This window comes from Cervus elaphus, chromosome X (assembly GCF_910594005.1).
Source record: "Cervus elaphus chromosome X, mCerEla1.1, whole genome shotgun sequence".
Taxonomy (NCBI): Eukaryota; Metazoa; Chordata; class Mammalia; order Artiodactyla; family Cervidae; genus Cervus; species Cervus elaphus.
The window spans coordinates 121,210,124-121,232,169 of NC_057848.1; the positions used below are offsets into that span (position 1 = coordinate 121,210,124).

General features: G+C 46.8%; 1 protein-coding gene and 1 pseudogene across 8 annotated transcripts; both read right to left on the reverse strand.

Annotated features, from left to right (window-relative positions):
• Nucleotides 1-8,309: 8,309 nt before the first annotated feature.
• On the reverse strand, nt 8,310-21,681 carry FTSJ1 (FtsJ RNA 2'-O-methyltransferase 1). 8 transcript variants are annotated; one of them, XR_006339907.1, is made up of 14 exons: nt 21,400-21,681; nt 19,320-19,484; nt 18,975-19,044; nt 18,786-18,876; nt 18,365-18,443; nt 16,909-16,961; nt 16,770-16,823; nt 16,581-16,683; nt 16,395-16,478; nt 15,614-15,717; nt 15,327-15,524; nt 15,083-15,124; nt 10,667-10,711; nt 8,310-8,668 (listed from the first exon to the last, which is right to left on the reverse strand). XR_006339907.1 is itself a non-coding variant. In XM_043896431.1 (13 exons), exons 1-12 carry the CDS (start codon nt 21,530-21,532, stop codon nt 15,092-15,094), a joined length of 1,167 nt encoding a protein of 388 aa, XP_043752366.1. In that variant the 5' UTR covers nt 21,533-21,681; the 3' UTR covers nt 8,310-8,668; nt 15,083-15,091. The 8 variants fall into 8 exon arrangements, 6 of the variants coding, with proteins under 6 accessions (XP_043752366.1, XP_043752364.1, XP_043752365.1 ...); XR_006339906.1 differs by having other exon boundaries at nt 8,310-8,679; XM_043896431.1 differs by lacking the exon at nt 10,667-10,711.
• LOC122690922 lies at nt 13,888-13,979 on the reverse strand (annotated as a pseudogene).
• Nucleotides 21,682-22,046: the final 365 nt, after the last annotated feature.

Here is a 22,046-nt window from a genome sequence, read left to right on the forward strand (position 1 = left end):
CAGTCGTGTCTGACTCTGTGCGACCCCATAGACGGCTGCCCACCAGGCTCCCCAGTCCCTGGGATTCTCCAGGCAAGAACACTGGAGTGGGATGCCATTTCCTTCTCCAATGCATGAAAATGAAAAGTGAAAGTGAAGTCGCTCAGTTGTATCCGACTCTTTGCAATCCCATGGACTGCAGCCCACCAGGCTCCTCTGCCCATGGGATTTTCCAGGCAAGAGTACTGGAGTGGGTTGACATTGCCTTCTCCATCTCTGTGCTATATAGAGGTATAAATAAGTTATCTATTTTATATATGTGTGTGTTCAGTTGCTCATTTATGTTCAACTCTTTGTGGCTCTGTGGACTGTAGCCCACAAGGCTCCTCTGTCCATGGAATTCTCCAGGCAAGAATACTGGAGTGAGCTGCTATTTCCTACTCCAGGGAATCTTCCCAATTCAGGAATCAAACACGTGTCTCTTGCATCTCCTGCATTGGCAGGCAGATTCTTTACCACTAGCATCACCTGAGAAGTGATTTTACATGTAGTATGTGCATATGTCATTCCCAATGTCCCAGTTTATCCCCCCACCCCATCTCCTCATAACTCAGCTGGTAAAGAATCCGCTTGCAATGCAGGAGACCCCGGTTAGAGTCCTGTGCTGGAAAGATCTGATGGAGAAGAGATAGGCTACCCATTCTAGTATTCTTGGGCTTCCCTGGTGGCTTGGATAGTAAAGAATTCACCTGCAATGTGGGAGACCTGGGTTTGATCCCTGGGTTGGGAAGATCCCCTGGAGAAGGGAAAGGCTACCCACTGCAGTATTCTGGCCTGGAGAATTCCATGGACAGAGGAGCCTTGCAGGCTACAGTCCATGGCATCTCAAAGAGTCGGACACGACTGAGCAACTTTCACTTCACTTATCTCCTGGTAATCATAAGTTTGTTTTCTATAGCCATGACTCTACTTCTGTTTTGTAAATAAGTTCGTTTGTACCCTCTCTTCTTTTTTAGATTCCACATATAAATGATATCATATGGTATTTGTCCTTCTGTGTCTGACTTAATTCACTCAGTATGATAATATTTAGGTCCATCCACGTTGCTGCAAATGGCATTATTTTGTTCTTTTTAATTGCTAACTAACATTCCATTGTATATATGTACCACGTCTTCTTTATCCATTTCTCTGTTGGTGGACATTTAGGTTGCTTCCATGTCCTGGCTATTGTAAATAGTGCTGCAATTAAAATTGGGGTGAATATATCTTTTTGAATTATGATTTTCTCTAGGTATATGCCCAGGGGTGGGATTGCTGGGTCATATGGTAGTTCTATTTTTCGTTTTTAAAGGAACCTACATACTGTTCTCCATAGTTGCTATATCAATTTACATTCCCCCAACAGTGTAGGAGAGTTTTCTTTTCCCCACACTCTAGCCAGCATTTATTGTTTGCAGATTTTTTTAAAACTTAAAAAAAAAAATTTATTTATTTTTGGCTGCCCTGGGTCTTTGTATGGGCTTTCTCTAGTTACAGCAAGCAGGGGCTGCTCTTTAGTTGCAGTGCATGGGCTTCTCATTGGGTGGCTTTCCTTCTTGCAGAGCATGGGCTCTAGGTCACATGGCCTTCATAGATGTGCTGCATGGGCTTAGCTGCCCTGCTGCACATGGAATCTTCCTGGAACAGGGATCAAACCTGTGTCCCCTGCATTGGCAGGTAGATTCTTACCCACTGGACCACCAGGGAAGTCCTGTAGATTTTTTGAGGCTGGCCATTCTGACCGGTGTGAGGTGATACCTCATTGTAGTTTTGATTTGCATTTCTCTAATAATTAGTGATACTGAGCATCTTTTCATGTGCTTTTTGGCCATCTGTGTATCTTCTTTGGAGAAATGTCTATTTAGATCTTCTGCACATTTTTTTGATTGGGTTTTGTTTTTATATTGAGCTGCATGAGCTGTTTGTATATTTTGGAGGTTAATCCCTTGCAAATATTTTATCCTATTCTGAGGGTAGTCTTTGGTTTTGTTTATAGTTTCCTTTGCTGTGTAAAAGCTTTTAAGTTTAATTAGATCCCACTTGTTTATTTTGTTTCTATTTTCATTACTCTATGACGTGGATCAAAAAAGATCTTGCTATGATTTATGTCAAAGAGTGTTCTGTGTATGTTTTACTCCAAGAGTTTTATAATGTCCAGTCTTTTTTTTTTATCTTTTTTTCCATTTATTTTTATTAGTTGGAGGCTAATTACTTTACAATATTGTAGTGGTTTTTGTCATACATTGACATGAATTAGCCATGGATTTACATGTATTCCCCATCCCGATCCCCTCTCCCACCTCCCTCTCTACCCGATCCCTCTGGGTCTTCCCAGTGCACCAGGCCCGAGCACTTGTCTCATGCATCCAACCTGGGCTGGTGATCTGTTTCACCCTAGATAATATACATGTTTTGATGCTGTTCTCTCAAAACATCCCACCCTCGCCTTCTCCCACAGAGTCCAGAAGTCTGTTCTGTACATCTGTGTCTCTTTTTCTGTTTTGCATATAGGGTTATCATATAATGTCCAGTCTTATATTTAGGTCTCTAACTCATTTTGAGGTTTTCCTTGTGTATGCTATTAGGGAGTGTTATAATTTCATTCTTTTACATGTAGCTGCCCAGTTTTCCCAGCACCACTTATTGAAGTCATGCTTTCACTTTTGCATTATTTTATACCTATTACTTTGTTTCATTTATTTGTTGTTGTTGTTCAATCACTAAGTTGTGTCTATTTGTGACCCCATGGACAGCAGCATGCCAGGTTTCCCTGTCTTTCACTATCTCCTGGAGTTTGCTCAAACCCATGTCGACTGAGTCAGTGATGCTATCTAACCATCTCATCCTCTACTGCCCCCTTCTCCTCCTGCCCTCAATCTTTCCCAGCACAGGGTCTTTTCTGAGTCAGCTCTTCACATCAAGTGGTCAAAGTATTGGAACTTCAGCTTCAGCATCAGTCCGTTCTTTCATTTATACTTTCAACAAATATTTATTAAATGTGCCACACACTGCTCTAGATACCAAAAACACAGGAAACCCAGCAAGCATAAACACCTGTCTTTAGCAACCTCCCATGCTCAGTATTATTAAATAGGTAATGAAAAATACTATATTAACATGTTTGGTATTCTATTTGTCCCCTGCCCCCAATCCATTCTCCTACCTTCCCTGTGTCCCTGTGACTTCATCAGCCATGCCCTGCCCCTTCTGGCTTCTAGTTGGGTTGGCCAATGAGAGACCCTGATAGGTGACTGGAGAATGCAAGGACAGAGAAAGCTGGGTGTTCATTGGCTGGGGCTGAGTTCCAGCTCTTCCTTTCTGGGTTTCGGGGTTCCCTTTCCTGCCCATTCAGGCCTAGGAATGGTGGCGGAACCCCTCTGATGCCAGTCCTTGGATAAGCTGGCAACCTTATGGGTTTACTGAACCCTCTCTGCACCTCTGTAATGGTCTTCTCATTTAGGTCTCTTCAAAATTCCACCTGTGCATGCTTTGTTTGTCCTCACCCACACTGCAGGGCTCTGGCTGACTCAACAAGTAAATATGTAATGTACTAGGAAGTTCTATGAAGAAAAACTAAGAAGGATGCACGGATACAGGGGCACTATTTTGGATAGCCAGGGAAGGTTTCCTGAGGAGATCTTTAAGCAGAGATAAGAAGAAAGCGAAGGGGCAGCCATATAACTGTGAGCGATGCACATGTCTTGGGAAGAGAGTTCAAGCAGAGGGGAAACAGCAGGCACCAAAGGCCCTGAAGTGGGAATAATGCTTTGGTGTGTTTGAGGAACTATCAAGGAGGCTGATGTTGATGGAGAGAAGAGGTGAGTAGGGACGCTGGAGAGATTGGCAGGACAAGAATTATTATACTCATCTGCCAAAGGTGGGAACCCAGGGCCCAGGGAAAGGGGAGGGGCTGGCCTGAGGTCTCACAGTGAGGTCATTTCCACTCAATCCCCATTGCTTCTCCTCAGTATATCCTGTGTTTCTGGTGCACAGGAGGAGGGCTGCCATATGCCCCAGAGAGAATGTAGAGCCTCCTGGGGAGGCCTGTCAAGTGGCCATGGTCCTGGCCCCTTGGGCCCCCACCTTCCATGGCCCAGCCTGATCTCTGATCTGACTTAAGGACTTCAGCCTGTCCTCACAGTAGCCAGAGGATTCTATTACAACCAAAGGCAGCCCACGGCCCTCCTCTGCTCAGACCTCTGCTCCACTTCTCTCAGAGAAAAAGCCAAAGTCCTCCCTGTAGTCAAGGAGGCCCTACAGGACCAGGCTCCATCACCTCTTGGACCTCACCTCCTGTCACTCACCCCCTTGCTCACTCTACTCCGGCTCTACTGGTCTCCTCACTGTATATCAAATATGCCAGGTATGCTCCTGCCTCAGGGCCTTTGCACAGGCTTTCCCCTTTTGTCTGGTTCACTTTTCCTGTACGTGTAACCCTTCCTGGGGTCACACTGACTTGTGTATGGACCCTCCCAGGATTGCATAGCCTGGAGTGTGGATGCTCTTGGGATCAAACAGATGAGGATATAGACACATTCATGTGGTCGCTAGATTTGGGTGCCAGCAATCCTGGGGTCACACTGATTGGGATGTGGACCTCCTGGGGTCACATACTTGGGTGTGAGGGCTCTAGGTGGTCACACTGCCTGCAATGTGAACATGATTGAGGTCATGCAGGATGGGGCGTGACCACTTCTGAAGTTCCTGGGCTGGGATATGTTCTCCTAGAGTCTTTCAAGATTGGTGTGTGGACACTTCTGGAATCACATGGACTATGATCAGGTACCTCCTGGTTTCACCCAGGCTCAACTTTGGACACCCTCGGAGTCACCCTCCGGGATCTGGACACTACTGGGGTCACACAGACTGGGACAAGGACTTGAGTGAGGACACATTCACTGGGGGGGGGCACTGTGGTCAAATGCTTGTGGTATGGGCACTACTGGAATATCATTTACTCTGCTGGCAACACCTCTGTAGTCACGCTGCTTGCAGTGTAGCCTGTGCTGGGATCACAGCAACTAAAGCAGGGATGCCTCTCAGGACAGACAGACAGGGGTGGACACAGGTGTGGTCACACCAATTTTGGTGTGGTCATTCCTCTAATTGGGCTTCCCTGGTGGCTCATTCTGGTAAAGAATCTGCCTGCAATGTGGGAGACCTGGGTTCAATCCCTGGGTTGGGAAGATCCCCTGGAGGAGGGCATGACAACTCACTCCAGTGTTTTTGCCCAGAGAATCCCCATGGCCAGAGGAGCCTGGCAAGCTACAGTCCATGGGGTCACAGAGAGTCGGACACAACTGAGTGACTAAGCACAGCACAAACACACATTCCTCTAATCACACTGAATGGGGGACCAGTGCCCCTGTAGTCACAGACACTGGAGCATGTAGACACCTTTGTCACACAGATGGGGGGTTATCTCCCCCTGGGTCACCCAGACCCGAGTGGAGACCGGCCAGCAGTCACAGGCACGAGAGGTTCATACTCCTGTAGTTACACTGACAGGAGCAAATTCTATTGAGGCCACAGACAGAGAGACTGGGGGGTTTGAACAACACTAGGGTCACATACACTCAAGACTGGCTGCCTCTGCCACAAAACCAGGTGTGGACACTCCTGGGCCATGGAGGCTGGAGTGTGGACACCTCTGTGATCACAGAGTTTGAGATGAGCACACTTATGGTGCCACTCAGACTGCACTGCAAAAACTTCCAAGATCACACAGACTAAGCTATTGCCACTTCTGGACTCTTGACTGTGGGGTGAACACTGCTGGAGGTCACAAAGGCTTGGCTGTGGATGTTTCTGTAGTCAAACATTGGGATGATGACACAGCCATGGTAAAACCCACTGGCTCCATGTAGGGCCACAGACAATGGGAGGATGTTTTTGTGGTCACACAGACTAGCATGTGGACACCCCTTTGCTCACATTGTTTGGGATGTGGGCACACATGGCATCATGCAGACTGGAGTTCAGCTACTCCTAGGGTGACATGGACGATGTAGTGAATGAGCTTGGGGCAAGAGAAATTGAGGTGGAGACACTCCTTGTTCCCACATTGGGTGGAAAGTTCTGGAATTGCAGGCTTTGGAATGACACCGCAGTGGTCACAGATCCTGGGGCACGGAGACTGTTGATCACACAGTCAAGTGCGTACCATCCTGGAGACATGCAGACTGGGTGGTGGCCACTCTTGTGGTCACACAAAGTTGATCATCTTGGGGTCATGCATATTATTATGTGTACAATTTTGGAGAAACACAGGCTGACTGTGGGTCCTCCTGGGGTTACATACCCTGGGGTGTAGATACTCCTGGCATTTCAGTCTGAGGAATGATCACTCCTAGTTCAGTTTAGTCGCTCAGTCGTGTCCGACTCTTTGCGACCCCATGAACCGCAGCACGCCAGGCCTCCCTGTCCATCACCAACTCCCGGGGTCCACCCAAAGCCATGTCCTTTGAGTCGGCGATGCCATCCAACCATCTCATCCTCTGTCGTCCCCTTCTCCTCCTGCCCTCAATCTTTCCCAGAATCAGGGTCTTTTCAAATGAGTCAGCTCTTTGCATCAGGTGGCCAAAGTATTGGAGTTGCAGCTTCAACATCAGTCCTTCTAATGAACACCCAGGACTGATCTTTAGGATGGACTGGTTGGATCTCCTTGCAGTCCAAGGGACTCTCAAGAGTCTTCTCCAACACCACAGTTCAAAAGCATCAGTTATTTGGTGCTCAGCTTTCTTTATAGTCCAACTCTCACATCCATACATGACCACTGGAAAAACCATAGCCTTGATTAGACGGACCTTTGTAGGCAAAGTAATGTCTCTACTTTTTAAAATATGCTGTCTAGGTTGGTCATAACTTTCCTTCCAAGGAGTAAGTGTCTTTAAATTTCATTGCTACAATCACCATCTGCAGTGATTTTGGAGCCCAGAAAAATAAAGTCAGCCCCTGTTTCCACTGTTTCCCCATCTGTCTGCCATGAAGTGATGGGACCGGTTGCCATGATGTTAGTTTTCTGAATGTTGAGCTTTAAGCCAACTTTTTCACTCTCCTCTTTCACTTTCATCAAGAGGCTCTTTAGTTCTTCTTCACTTTCTGCCATAAGGGTGGTGTCATCACTCCTAGGGAACAGTGCTTTTTCATACTGCTCATGGGGTTTTCAACAGTTAGAACCATACATGGAACAGCTGACTGGTTCAAAATTGGGAAAAGGGTAAGACAATGTTGTATATTGCCACCCTTTTAATCTAATTTATATTCAGAGCACACTATATGAAATGCCAGGCTGGATGAAGTTCAAGCTGGAATCAAGATTGCTGGGAGAAATACCAATAACCTCAGATATGCAGATGACACCACCCTTATGGCAGAAAGCAAAGAGAAACTAAAGAGCCTCTTGAAGAAGTTGAAAGAGGAATGAAAAAGCTGGCTTAAAACTCAACATTCAAAAAAGCTAAGACCATGGCACCTGGTCCCATCATTTCATGGCAAACAGAAGGGGAAAAAGTAGCAGCAGTGACAGATTTTATTTTCTTGGGCTCCGAAATCACTGCAGACAGTGACTGCAGTCCTGTAATTAAACGACAGCTTGCTCCTTGGAAGAAAAGCTACGACAAACCTAGACAGTGTATTAAAAAGCAGAGACATCACTTTGCTGACAAAGGTCCTTCTAGTCAGAAATATGGTTTTTGAAGTAGTCATGTATGGATGTGAGAGTTGGACCATAAAGAAGGCTTAGTGCTGAAGAATTGATGCCTTTGAGCTCTGGTGCTGGAGAAGATTCCTGGGAGTCCCTTGGATAGCAAGGAGATCAAACCAGTCAACCCTAAAGGAAATCAGTCCTGACCATTCATTGGAAGGACTGATACTGAAGCTGAAGCACCAATATTTTGGCCACCTGATGGGAAGAGCTGACTCCTTGGAAAAGACCCTGATGCTGGGAAAGATTGAAGGCAGAAGGGGACAACAGAGGATGAGATGGTTATAGATAGCATCACTGACTTGATGGATATGAATCTGAGCAAACTCCAGGACATAGTGAAGGACAGGGAGGCTTGGCATGCTGCAATCCATGGGGTCGCAGAGTCGGACGCAACTGACTGAACACCAGCAAGGGGATACTGACTGGCAGGTGAAAAGTCAACAGTGACAGACCTGGGGTGTGAACATTGCTGTAATGCAGACTAGGGGTGTGCTTCCCTCAGGACACACATTGGTGTTACTGAGAGTGTGTGTGCGGGGATCTGGCTGCTCGCCGCTCAATAGTCAGTGAACAGGACAGGTTGGTGGAAAGTATGTTTTATTTCAGATGCCAACAAATGAGGTGGGGGGGGAGGGTAGCAGACATCTGTCCAAAGGCAGACTTCCACCCCCTGACAAGCAGGGGATGGAAGATAAAAGGGAGAGCTTTTATAGACAGAGTGGGAGGCAGTTACAAGTAGAAACAGTAGTCATCTTCAATTGGTCATCAGTGTCCTGACTAGCATCACCTTGGTTGTTTCAGGTATAGTTAATCTATACTTTCAGGGTGAAATTGTTCCCATTTCTTTGCAGTCAATTCTCAGAATTGTGGCAGCTCATGTTCTGGGTATAGTCAGTCTGGTCATCACGTAGTTAACTTCTCCATCTGGGGTTTTGGTATCTATAAGACAGCTCACAGGATATGGCGAATATTATCTATAGCCCTTGAGAAAGAACTAAAGGTCCTTGACTATGCTTAATGACTACATTATTATTCTTTAGTCTCCTGTTTTCCTTTGTTTCAGTATTTCTCACTTCTCTGATTAAATTTTTTGACTGTAGTTTTCCACAGGCAAAAAGCAGGCAGAGGACTTGGTGACTGGAGGGGGGCGGTGGCAAGGGACATATGGTCCTGCTCCATTTTATTGGGGTCTGGAGAGTCCTGGCATCACACACAGGGGGTGACAAAGGCAGAAATATAGCCATTGGTAAAGTCATCAGATTGAAACATGGGCACTGCTGCTGACATACTTGGCAGTGGACACCCCTGTTGTAAAACACTATAGAGTTTTCACAATTCTGTGGTCAGAAGCTTTAGGATATGCACACTTCTGGGGACACAGACTGTGTTTTGAATACTCCAGGTGACACACGGACTGAAGTGTATACCCTCCTGTGGTGACATGGACTACACTGTAGACACTTTTGGGGATGACAATGACCGAGGTGTGGTAACCCCTGGGGTTACAGTAACAGGGGAATGGGCACCCATTGTTGTTACACAGTCTAGGCAGTTGACAAATCTGAGATCAAACTGACCAGAATGTGTACACTTTGGTGGTAACACAGGTTGTGTTGTGGAAAGCCTGGGATCACAAAGACTGGAGAATAAACATTTCTGTCATCACAGACTGGGGTGGAAACACTCTAGGAGTCACTCAGACTAATGTTAAGTACTCCACTGGGGACACAGTCTGGGGTGTATGTACCTCTGCGGACAAACTGACTTTAGTGTGGAAAATTCTGGGGTCACACAGAGGGGTGTGGGCACTCCTGAAGTCACAAGACTAGGGCCAGACAGGTGGAGAGTGGGCACTCTGGAGATGTCAGAGACCAGGCCTAGGCCAGATGGGCCCCTTCTAGGCTGTACACTTGGGGGTGTGGACACTGCTGGCTTGCACAGACTGGGGATTAGACCCTGCTCCCATCAGAGAGACTTTTGGTGTATACTTCTGATGTAATATAGATGGGATGGACATAACTAGGGACACAGCCTGAGGTGAGTATGTTCACAAGTTCCCAAAGGCTGTTGTGTTTTTGCTCCTTGAAATGGAGACATGGACACTCCTGGGATTATACAAATGGGACTGTCCATACTCCCCGGCCCTTGCTGATTTGTATGTGGATGCTGCCTGAATATACATGGTGATAGGGGTGGATACTCTTATGTCACACCACCTTTTGTGTGGATACTTCTGTTTTACATCCCTGAAGTCACACAGACTTGGGTGTGGACATTCCTGTGGTCATACTGACGTGAATGAGAAGACTCCTGCATTAACAAGCTGTGGTGTGGGCTCCCTGGGGTTAGAAGTGGTATGGACACTCCCAGGTTCACAAAGTCATGTACAAACATCTGGGGTTACAGACTGGGATGTCAGTAGTCCTGAGCTCAGTGGATGGGGGTGTGGACAGAGAATGGTGATTTTCTAAAGATATGTGAGTGAGCTGCAGAAACCAGACCTGCCGACGTAGCTATCAGCTCCTGTTTGCTAAAATGTAAATTCAGGACTGCACTCATGACAAACTTTATGACATTCCTTTAAGAAAGGGGTTCTTAACATAAAAAAGGAAAATTTGTTCTGGGGAGTTCCCTGGTGGCCTAGTGGTTAGGATTCTGGGCTTTCACTGCTATGGTGCAGGTTCAATCCCTGATTGAGGAGCTGAGATCCCCATAAACCATGTGACACAGCCCCCCCCTCCGCCCCCCCCCCAAAAACACTTTATTCTAGGGAATCCCATGGCATCTGATCTGACCAAGTCTGTGAACTCCTTCATAGAATGTTTTTAAAAGCATGTGTGTGCATATACACACACACACTCTCTCAAATACACAGGATTATTATGGATACCAAGTGAAACAGTATGGTGGTTCCTCAAAAATTTAAACAAAACTTACCATATAATCCAGCAATCCCTGGATCCCAAATATATACTTTTGGGTCTGTATCCAAAGGAGATGAAGTCACTACTCAAAGAGATATCTGTAACCCCATGTCCCTGCAGTATTACTCACAACAGCAAAAATATGGAAACAACCCAGGTGTCTTGTCAATATACAAATGGACAAAGAAGATTTGGCATATGCATATGACAGAGTATTATTCAGCCATAAAAAAAAGCTGGTAGTGGTGGTTTAGTTGCTAAGTCGTGTCTGACTCTTGCGACCCCATGGACTGTAGTCCGCCAGGCTCCTCTGTACATGGGATTTTCCAGGCAAGAATACTGGAGTGGATTACCATTTCCTTTTCCAGGGGATCTTCCCAACCCAGGAATCGAACCCAGGTCTCCTGCATTGCAGGCAGATTCTTTACCAACTGAGCTATGAGGGAAATCCATTTGTGACTACATGGATAGACCTCAAGGGCATTATGCTAAATGAAGTCAGAAAACACAAATGCTGCATATGGAATCTAAAAATGGGGGAAGGTGGTGAAAAGGTAGAGCTTCCAGTTATAAGTTCTGGGATGTAATAGTGCATAGTGACTATACTTCTCAATACTATTTTGTATATTTGAAAGTTTCTTAGAGAGCAAATCTTTTTAAAATTAATTTACATTTGGCTGTGCTGGGTCTTTGTTCCTGTATATGGGCTTCCTCTAGTTGTGGCGAGTGGGGGCTACTCTGTAGTTACGGAGCACAGGCTTCAGCAGTTGTGCACGGGCTTAGATGCTCCGCTGCATGTAGAATCTTCCTGGACCAGGGATCAAACCCGTGTCCCCTGCACTGGCAGGCAGACTCTTAATCACTGGACCTCCAGGGAAGTCCAAGAGCAAATCTTAAAAGCTCATATCACAAGGAAAAAACTCTAACTATGTGATGTGATAGATGTTAACTAAACTTATGGTAGTCATTTTGCAATATATAAGTATATTAAGTCATTATGTTATATACTTTCGAATTATACATATTATATTAATATGTCAATTACAGTTCCAATAAAAGAAAAAGTATCATATTAAAATGAAACAACATTGGGGTGCTACAATAAATGAACTTTTCTAATTAGTACCTCAAATTGTAAGATCTTATTCACTACAAACAAGGTTAAAAGACAACCCTTAGAATGGGAGAAAATAATAGCAAATGATACACCTGACAAATAATTAATTTCCAAAATATACAAGCAGCTCATACAACTCAAAACCAGAAAAACAAACAGCCCAATCAAAAAGTGGGAAAAAGACCTAAACAGACATTTTCCCAAAGAAGACATACAGATAACAAACACATGAAAAGATGCTCAACATCATTCATTATTAGAGAAATGCAAATCAAAACTATAACGAGATACCACCTCACACAAGTCAGAATGGCCATGATCAAAAAGTCTACAAACAATAAGTGCTGGAGAAAAGGGAACCCTCTCGCATTGCCTGTGGGAACATAAACTGATATAGCCACTATGGAAGATGGTATTGAGATTCCTTAAAAAGCTAGGAATAAAACCACCATATGACCCAGCAATCCTACTCGTAAGCATGTACCCTGAGGAAACCAAAACTGAAAAAGACACGTGTACCCCCGATGTTCATTGCAGCACTATTTATAATAGCCACAACACGGAAGCAACCTAGATGTCCACTGACAGACGAATGGATAAAGAAGTTGTGGTACATATATACAATGGAATACTATTCAGCCATAAAAAGGAACACATTTGAGTCAGTTCTAATGAGGTGGACAAACCTAGAGCCTATTACACACAGTGAAGTAAATTGGAAAGAGAAATATAAATATTGTGTACTGATGCATATATATGGAATCTAGAATGATGGTACTGATGAATTAATTTTCAGGGCAGCAATGGAGGAACGTGGTTGGGGAGGAGAGGAGGGAGAGGGTGAGATGTATGGAAACTTACAATACCAGATGTAAAATAGATAGCCAATGGGAAATTGCTATATGACTCAGAGAACTCAAACAGGGGCTCTGTGAAAATCTAGAAGGGTGGGATGAAAAGGGAGTTGGGAGGGAGGGGATGTGGGTGTTCCTATGGCTGATTCTTGTTGATTTGTGACAGAAAACCACAAAATTCTGTAAAGCAATTATCCTTCAATTAAAAAAATAAATTAAAAAAGATCTTATTCAAAGTAGTGACCAGTATTTTAAGATGCCCATGACAACTGTAACATGACATAAACAAGTAACTGTGATATATATTGATGAGAAAATTGCAGGCACTGCTTTTACTATTGTAAAAGTAATTTTACAATACTGATTTGCTGCCAGCATTCAGATTCTGGAGTAAAGCTAAAATTTCAGTTAGTAAAACTGAACTGATTTCCCTCCATTAAGTTCACAAATACCCCTGACTTCTACCCAGGGTTAAGAAGCCCTGCTTTCAGGGTGAGTTCTGGACATATTCAGGACACACGGCTGGAAAGGTTTAGAGAAAGGCAAGACTCTACTCAAGAATACCCCCTACAGTGCAGACGGACACGGCGGGATGTTTCTTTCCTTGTTGTGTTCGTGGTGGTTGCTGGAGGTTCCTACTCAGAGCCTGTATGTTTAGGATGGGTTGACGAGGTATTTGAAAACAAGTTCATCAACTTAAGTTCTGGTTTTCCTGACAGCAAACAGCTTCCGAGTCCTTATCAGATTGCCAGCTAACTAAAAGGTCAAAGTAAAAGAAGTTTTAAACTAAAATATGTTTCCCACTGTCTTCTACTATAATCATTGTTTTCTCAGCTACATTTTTGTGCAGTTTTTGCCTCTACTTTCCTTGTGAACCATAACACACAGAAAATGCATAAAACATATAATGTTCATTCTTTTTGATATGTAGTTCTCCACTGTGAATAAACCAGGATTTAACAATCCATCCTATAGCTAATGGGTGTTTGGGCTGTATTTAGTCTGGGGGTACTACAAATAGGCTGGTTAGGAACATTCAAGTACACTTTTCTTAGTGTAACTAAACACACATGCAGTTTTAGCGGATAATTCCTAACAATTATCTAGCAGTTACAACATATGCTGCCCTTGGTCTATACAAGGGTTCCAATGCTGCACATCCTTTCAGATATTTAGTATTGTTAATCTCTTTAGTTTTAGCTTGTATTTCTCTGAAGAGCAGCTTTTCATGTACTTACGGGGCATTCTCATATTTTCTTTTCCTTATTGATTTATAGCAGTTTTTTTTTTTCAATTAGCAATAATCGCGCCTCGGATAAACCTCATTGGCTACGATACTGCCACTGCGCAAAGCTATATAGCAGTTTTCTAAATATCATGGATACTATACATGTACGGATTATAAATATTTTTCCCACTGTGATCTGCCATTTCATTTTTTTAAGGTGTCTTTTTTACTTCTTATTTTAATGGTAGACTTGGTCTGAATAAACTGCAAAGCCATTGTCAGACGGGGATGTCCTCTAACGTGGTGTCCTGAGGATGAGAAGCCCTCTAGCACTGATAGGTTTAGCCCAGACTGTTCCAGGGAAACTGGCTCCTCACTGCTCCCCCACCATTCCACCTCAGGGCCTTTGCACTTGCTAGAATGTTCTTACCCTAGATTAATACATGGATTCCCTCCCTCATCTCCTTCAGGTCTCTGCTCAAACATCACCTCAGTGAGACCTTCCACGATAACCTTCTTAAAAACTGCAAACTGCCAGACCCTAGAATTCTTGATCTCTTGTGTGCTACGTGCTTAGTCTCTTCAGTTGTGTCTGATTTGTTATGATCCTATGGACTGCAGCCCACTGGGCTCCTCTGTCCATGGGATTCTCCAGGCAAGAATACTGGAGTGGGTTGCCACGCCCTTCTCCAGGGGATCTTCCTAACCCAAGGATCAAACCTGTGTCTCTTATGTCTTCTGTATTGGCAAGTGGGTTCTTTACCTCTAGCACCATCTGTGAAGCCCTTATCTCTTTACATTGCTTTAAAATTTTTTCATATCCCAGGTTACTTTTACATATTATATACATATGGGTGGACATAGAGAGAACAAGATAAATAGTACGTGTATGTGTGGGTGGAAACTCCTGCATTCAGATTGTGAATTATTATCTCTTTCCTAAACTAGAAGCTCTAAGGGTCAGGGAATCTGCCTGTTTTGTTCCCTGCTCCATCTTCAAATCTAAAACAATGCCCAGCACATAGCATGTGTCCAATAAACGTTTACTGAGTACCTCAATGTGTAAAATCATTAAGGCAGTTCCTGGCACATAATATCAGGAGTTTTAGTAAAGGTCTGCTGACTGAAATCTTACCAGTTGATGTAAAAAAAAAAAAAAGTAGAATTTTACTCAGTTTTTTCTTAAAGGTGCTGTTTACTCAAATTCTTAGATTAAAAAGGCAAATTTACCTTAACGTGTTAAGACGAGCAATTCACTCCACTGTCTTCCACCTACCCAAGAAAAAGAAGAGAGACTCAGATATTTGGTTAAGCTTTTCTGCTCACTATACTTGGTTTACCCATTGATTTTTATAGCTATTGGGAGGTAGGAAACAGAAGTTTGTCCCAGATACCACATGATTTGGGGCAGAAAGGAGCACATGAGGAGGGGGTCACTGTGGGCATTGAGGGCTCTGGGTCCATGTTTTCAGACCTCAGACGTCTGCAGGGTGTAGCGCTGTGGGGTGGCCAGGGACTGGGGCAACATGTCCACTGTGCTCATGGGGCAGTCCTGGGGGCAGATCTCCTTGGCCAGCTGCCCCTTCTTCTTCAATGCGCAGGCCTCCTGGTAGGGTGGTGAGATGGGGGGCTGCGTGGGTGGAGTGTACTTGTATTCTGAGCCATCCTCTAGCTGTAGGGACACACGTTGGGAGGGATGGTGAGGACCTGGGAACAGAGGATAGCATTTCCCACTCAACCCACTGTTGGCAGGGCACTTACGTCCAGTGGGTAACTGCGGTCTGAATCATAGGCGCTCAGGTCCCCACAGGTCACAAATGGCACAATGATGCGGGTGGGGCCATCCAACTGGTTGAAATCTGGATCTGACAAGCAGCGAGAGATGAGACAAGACAGGGCCAGGGTGTCTGGGGTCAGCTGTGACTCAGGCTGCACCCAAGATGGGTACGGAGGCCTCCCTCACATGTCCACCAGCTACTCTCTACACTCCTGCACCAGAAATCCTTCATTTGGTTCAGATCACCTCCTCAGGGAGGCCCTCCATGATCACCCATTCTAAAACAGCCCTCCCCCATCTGCTTTTCTCCCACTGCACGTATGGCCACCTGCCATACGCTGCCTGGACTTTCTCTCACTCAGGCATGCTTGACACAAGAGCAGCCTTGTGCTTTTTCCCTCTAGGAGCCAGGCTGAAGGCCCTCACAAGACAAAATTCCCACACAGAGGTGGGGTTTCTACCTGGGGGTGTGACTGAGTCTTCCTAGGCTAGAAACTCCTTAGACAGGTGGAGTGTCCCTTGGGGTAGGACTCAGAACTTTCACCAGGTCTAAGAGTCATCACTAGGGAACTAAGCCAAAGATCCTCCTAGACCAAAATATTCCTATGGAGTGGAATTTCCAGAGGGTGGGGCTGAGGATCCTTTTGGGACAGCATTCCCTTGAGGGGCAGGGTTTTACCAGGGCGTGGGGCTAAGGGCCCTCCTGGGACATAAAATTTCACTGGTAGACAGACTCTCCCCAGGGATGGGGCCCAGGGCTCTCACCGTAAGAGTGGTCCAGCAGGGGTTTGGTCAGGTCCGGCAGGAAGCCCTCAGGGGGGTCGTAACCCTTACAGACAGCAAAGGCCTCTATGGGGAGAAGGTGGAGTGAGGGGCAACTGCTGCCTTCACTCCATGTGGGATGGGTCCCTGAGATTCGAAACCCCTGCCCGGCCCCTCCACCCCACTGACCAATGCTGGAGTTCCGGCTGCTTCTGGGCTTGGCACAGAGCACGCTGGAGAAGAAGACACGCAGCTGGCTATAGATCAGCGTCACATCCCGGCCTCGGAAGATCTGCAGGGTGGGGAGGCAGAGATGGAGGCATGAGGATGACCTTTGGGGACTCCTCTCTACCCCCTACCAGGTTCCCTGAGACTTACCTTAGCTACAAAGCAGCCCCCTGGCTTCAAGACGTGTGTAGCAATGTTCAGAGCCTATGGGCAGGACAGATGGCTAAGGCTGAGGTAGAGACAGCCAGGAGGGGGCCAAACTGAGGTAGGGACAGCCAGGGTTACTCACAGCTAGGAGGAGCTGGGCCTGCATATACTCATCAACATCGTGGAGGCCGGTTACTGTGGCAAGAGGAACAGCATTAGGGGGCCATACAGTCTAGCTATCTTCCTGTCCCAGAGAGGTTAGAGTGCTCAAAACATTTACCAAGCTCTCTTACTGCTAAGGTTCTGCATGCAAATGACTACATCTGCCAACTGGATGCATATTCTGATCTCCTAAGCCTAAGGCACTCATTTTCAATCTCAAAACAATCTTAGGCATGAGTATTGTTTCTTCTATCTCCAGTCCAGATCCAGATCAGAACGAACATCTCAGATGCAACACATCCAAAAACAAAACTCGTGACTTTCTTGCTGGAACTTGCTCCTCCCATCATTTTCCCCATCTCATCTGATCCTTCCAGTTGTTCAAGCCAAAACCTTCAAGGTAGTTACCTTTGATACACACACACCCCCTCCACTCTCTTCTCACACCCACATTTAAGCCATTGGCAAACTTTCTCAACTCTACTTTCAAAAGATCTCCTCTACTCATCTCCACCACCATCGCCACTCACCTGGATGACTACAGTGGCCTCCCCTCCCCAGGTATCTGCCCTCACACTGCTCACAGCAGCCAGAGGGATCCTGTCATGACACACGTCAGGCATGGCCTTCCTCTGCTCACAACCATCCCATGGCTTTCTCCATGCTCTTGTCTTAGTGAAGGATCCAGTCACCACTATGGCCCAGAAAGATCCACCTGAGGATCTGATTCCCACCACCTCACTGACCTTATCTCCTACCACTCTCACACTTGCTTACTCTGATCCAGCCACAGTGATCTCACTCTTCACCCGCCTATCTCAAGTCCTTTGTATGTGCCAATCACTTTACCTGGATTGCTCTTTCTCCAGATGTGCCCTAGCCCACTCCCTTGCCTGCTTTAGGTCTTTATGCTAAAGGCAGTGAGGCCTTCTCCACTTTACTTAAAATTCCTCCAGGTATTTCCTCCCTCCCTCTCATTTTCATTATTTCCCCATGGTGCCTATCACCTTTTGACATGCTATATAGTTCAATCATTTGTTTCTTTTCTGTCTGCTCCCACTAGAACACCAGATCTACAAGGTCAGAGATTAGTAGAATTTTATTCACGTTATCCTCCCAACATGTATAACAGGGCCTGACACAAGACAGATGCTCAGTAAATGTGCTGAATGGATGGATAGATGGCTGACTTAAAAAAAAAAAAAAGAAGTGAACAGTAATGGAACAGTTGCAGAGAGATGACAAAAGGATGGACAAAACCCAAACAGAAGAAGACAGAGGCAGAGAACAGGAAACAGAGGTAGGGAGAAGTTGCCAGATGTGGGAACAGCTGACAGTGCAGGGAAGAAGCAATAAAAGAAGCCAATAGAGGTGGGACATACAGAGAGGAACATGCAAAGGACCCCCTGCCTGGCCTCCCAATCCCTGCTGTTTACCATCAGGAGCCCCGTCACACACCACTAGGTCCGCGGGGCAGCCTTCAAAGTGCTGGATGATCTCCTTGGCAGTGGACAGCTATGGAAGAGAGGGACGATGAGTGGCCCCACAGCACCCCCACCACAGCCCTCTAAGCCCACCTGTCGTTGGCCCTGGCCCACAGCATTAGGTCAGCCAAATTCTCAGGCTTTGCCTGAGACTGGGCTCCATCTCTGGGAATATTTTTTTGCTGTCTCTCTGTGATGACAACTCACTGGCTCTGTTCCTCTGCTGTTATCCTCTCTTGGTTTCTCTCAGTTACTATACCTCTGTCTGTCTTTCTTGGTCTCTTTGTCTTTTTCTTTCTTCTACTTGCTGCAAACCCCAGATTTGGGGGGCCTTTGTCCAGGATACACCCCAACACCCCAGCCATGCTCTCACCTGGGTGATATCCCCCTGGATCTGTAACACACCTGGTAGTGGAGCCATAGCCTGAAGGTCCACAGCCACCACGTGGCCAGACCCTTGGCCCCTGTGGACAACACAGTCCATGTCAGCCCAGTTTTTACTCCGGGTCCACCCTCCACCTAGTCTTCCCTCCCAGCCTCCCATCTGGGACTCCACACTCACCCAATCTTCTGGCTCAGCACCTGGCTCCAGCTGCCTGGGGCCGCACACAGGTCAACTGCCCGCGTCACACCTGCGCGCACACAGGAGGGTGCACTGGTCAGCTGCACCCACCTCTCCAACCTGGGACCCTGCAAAGTTTACCCCTTTCCCCCAGGAAGCACCTAGGCACCTGTATCTACCTGCTGCCCAGATGCCCAGCTCCTTTTGAGTACCTGCCATCTTCCTAACTGCCCCGTGGACCCTCCAAGTCAGCCCACCTACCACACGGAGCTCTGTAGACCTAGCCCACTTGTCTATTCCCTTCGCCCACCCCATCCCCCAGTGAATCGCCCGCCAAATGGAGACCTTGGAAGAGTTGGAATTCCTCGTCAAGTTGTAGCAGCTTGAAGGCACTGCGGGCACGCCAGCCATTCTCCTTGGCTAGGCGGTAGTAGACATCTCGCTTGTCCTTTGACGTCCGTCCCATCTCCCACACTGTTTGCCCAGGGACCTGCCAACAGTAAGCTGATGCTGTCCCATATCAGTAAGTGGGTGAGTGGGCCATTACCTATCTCTGCAGGGCTGTGAGAACCACATGAACTAAACCAGGCTCATCTGATCAATGTGACAGCTCTCTCAACAGGTGGCGAGGTTGGAGCCCAGTCACTAACCCACTGAGCTCACCGAGCCTGAAGGATCCCATCACTGAGGTCTCAGGCTCCACTGCTCACCCTACAGATTCCATCACTAAACCAACAGACCCCCCCAAAGTCCCACAAACCCAACACTTATCACATAGATGATGTTACTGACCCTGTCCACCTCCCACTGCTGTCATTTACACTCCACATATTAAACCCTGCAAGTCTCACCATCAACCCTTCTCTGCCCACCTTATCCCCAATAACATCTCACCACCACCCCCAGCTCTCCTCGCTACCCCAGTCATAAAGCCCTACTCAGTTCAGTTCAGTTGCTCAGTCATGTCCGACTCTTTGCGACCCCGTGAATCGCAGCACGCCAGGCCTCCCTGTCCATCACCAACTCCTGGAGTTTACTCAAACTCATGTCCAAGCCCTACCAGGCCCCATTAATCCCCTGCTTTCACTCCATTACCCTCACACTACCTCACTGCATTCCCCACCTCCTTAATCTCTCTCCCCTGAAATGATTAGGCCCCCAATTATTCCTTTTGTTGTTGTTTAGTTGTTAAGTCGTGTCCGACTCTTTTGTGACCCCCATGGACTGTAGCCTGCCAGGCTCCTCTGTCCATGGGATTTTCCAGGCAAGAATACTGGAGTGGGTAACCAATCCCTTCTCCAGGGGATCTTCCTGACCCAGGGATTGAACCCACATCTCCTGCATTGCAGGCAGATTCTTTACTACTGAGCCACTTGGGAAGCCCGATAATTCTTTTATCATCCCCCATTAATACCTGGAGGATCATGGTCTATAAGTTCCCCATTAAACTCTCAGTTACTATGATTTATCAGCCCCCATTAGCTCAGCCATTAGTTCAGCCCTCCAATGGCTCCTTCACAGATCACTAGACCCTCGTAACTCTTCTTACCACACTCACCTTAATCCCTGATAATCATACATCAGTTCTCCAGTCTCCCCTCACTGCCCACCTGTCGCCTCGCCCAGTAATCAAATCACTTTATGATCATACCCAACAGCTTACTATTACCCTCTCTTTGCTCACTCTGTTCTCATTACTTCTTCAATGATCATGCCATCATCACAAACTAAAATCCTTTGATCACAATACCCCGTGAGGTTCCCATTCTCTCTTCTTTGATCACTATTCCATTAGTTCCTTGATCATGACCCTCACCTCTATTATTCCCTCCAGAGCCTCACCATTATCCTTTGAATCACTATGCTCCATCACTCTTTATTAACCCCTTGAATGTCATAACTCCATCTGTCCCCCAGGGATCACACTGCTACTTGCCTCCCATTATCTTCCAGTTGCCCAGTCTACCATTCCCTCATTAATTAACGAACACATCCCCACCGGCCCCCATGAACACATCGACTAAAACACACCTATTAGCCCCCACTGATTCCCCAATAATACTCCCATCAGACCTCTATTACACCCACGCAGCCCACCAAACCTCCACACCTACCCTCTGGCTACACCGCCGGTCCCTCCTCATCATTACCTCAAAGCCCAAGTCCCCACTGGGACCACAAGACCCCCTTCAAGGTAGCTCCGCCGGTATCTGGACCCCTGCGGCCCCGTCCCCCACCCCTAGCCCATCCCGCAGGAGCGGTCCTATTCTCCAAACAAACCTTGGGTCTGGAGCCTACCCAATGCCAGCTGCCAAACAGTTGCAGCACCAAGGGCGAACTTCCCTCCTTCCCTCACTCGCGGGACAGTGCAGGCATGCCTTAACTGTTTCAGTCGGGACCAAGTCCTCCGCGCCCCAGGGCCTACCTCCAACTTTCGGAGTGGGGAGAAAAGGAACGAAGGTCCGTGAGCAGCACAAGCCTCGGCGAGAGCGCAAACCGGTGAGAAGTCGTAGGTTTTCAGTTTGGGTTCTTAGTTGCTCCAAAAGTCTGTCGCGCATGCCTAACAGCACATGCCTAACGGCCACCAGACTGTGCCACGCCTGTCATCGTGGAACGCGGTGGCTCGCGCGAAGCCGGGACGGGACCTGAACTTACCACGTGAGTTCCGGCAACTCCTGCCGACGTAGCCGGTCTGGCGATTTGCCGTTCCCAGCATGCAACGGGCCGAGTAAAGCCACCGAAGTCTCGCACGGCGAGGCCGAAATGTCGCGAGGCATGAGAACTGACTGTGCTCTTTTGTTACAAGGCGAAAAATCGCCTTTTTTCTCCGCCCCTCCCTTCTTGGACAACTGTATGTCTTGAGCCTGTGAACTACATTTCCCAAGACACTACGCGTACGCCGGCACCTACTTAGTTTTCGCGAAGTGCAGTTACCTTTGGGGTGGTGAACTTGAGAGGAAGGAGAGTGCGTTAGTTAAGTGCGCGGGCGCGCGAAAGCTACTGGTCTGCGGTTTCAAATCTCACTTCCGCCAAATGATAGCTCATTCTGATTGTTACCTTCTCAGAACTTCG

What these genes read in the sequence shown, in the direction of transcription:
- FTSJ1 (XM_043896431.1), bottom strand. Translation starts at nt 21,532, where the DNA reads ATGCGCGACAGACTTTTGGAGCAACTAAGAACCCAAACTGAAAACCTA. An exon ending in GGAATTCCAACTCTTCCAAG is followed by an intron (nt 19,045 to 19,319) that starts GTCTCCATTTGG and finishes GTGTGCGCGCAG; the next exon opens with GTGTGACGCGGGCAGTTGAC. An exon ending in ACCGCAGTTACCCACTGGAC is followed by an intron (nt 15,525 to 15,613) that starts GTAAGTGCCCTG and finishes GTGTCCCTACAG; the next exon opens with CTAGAGGATGGCTCAGAATA.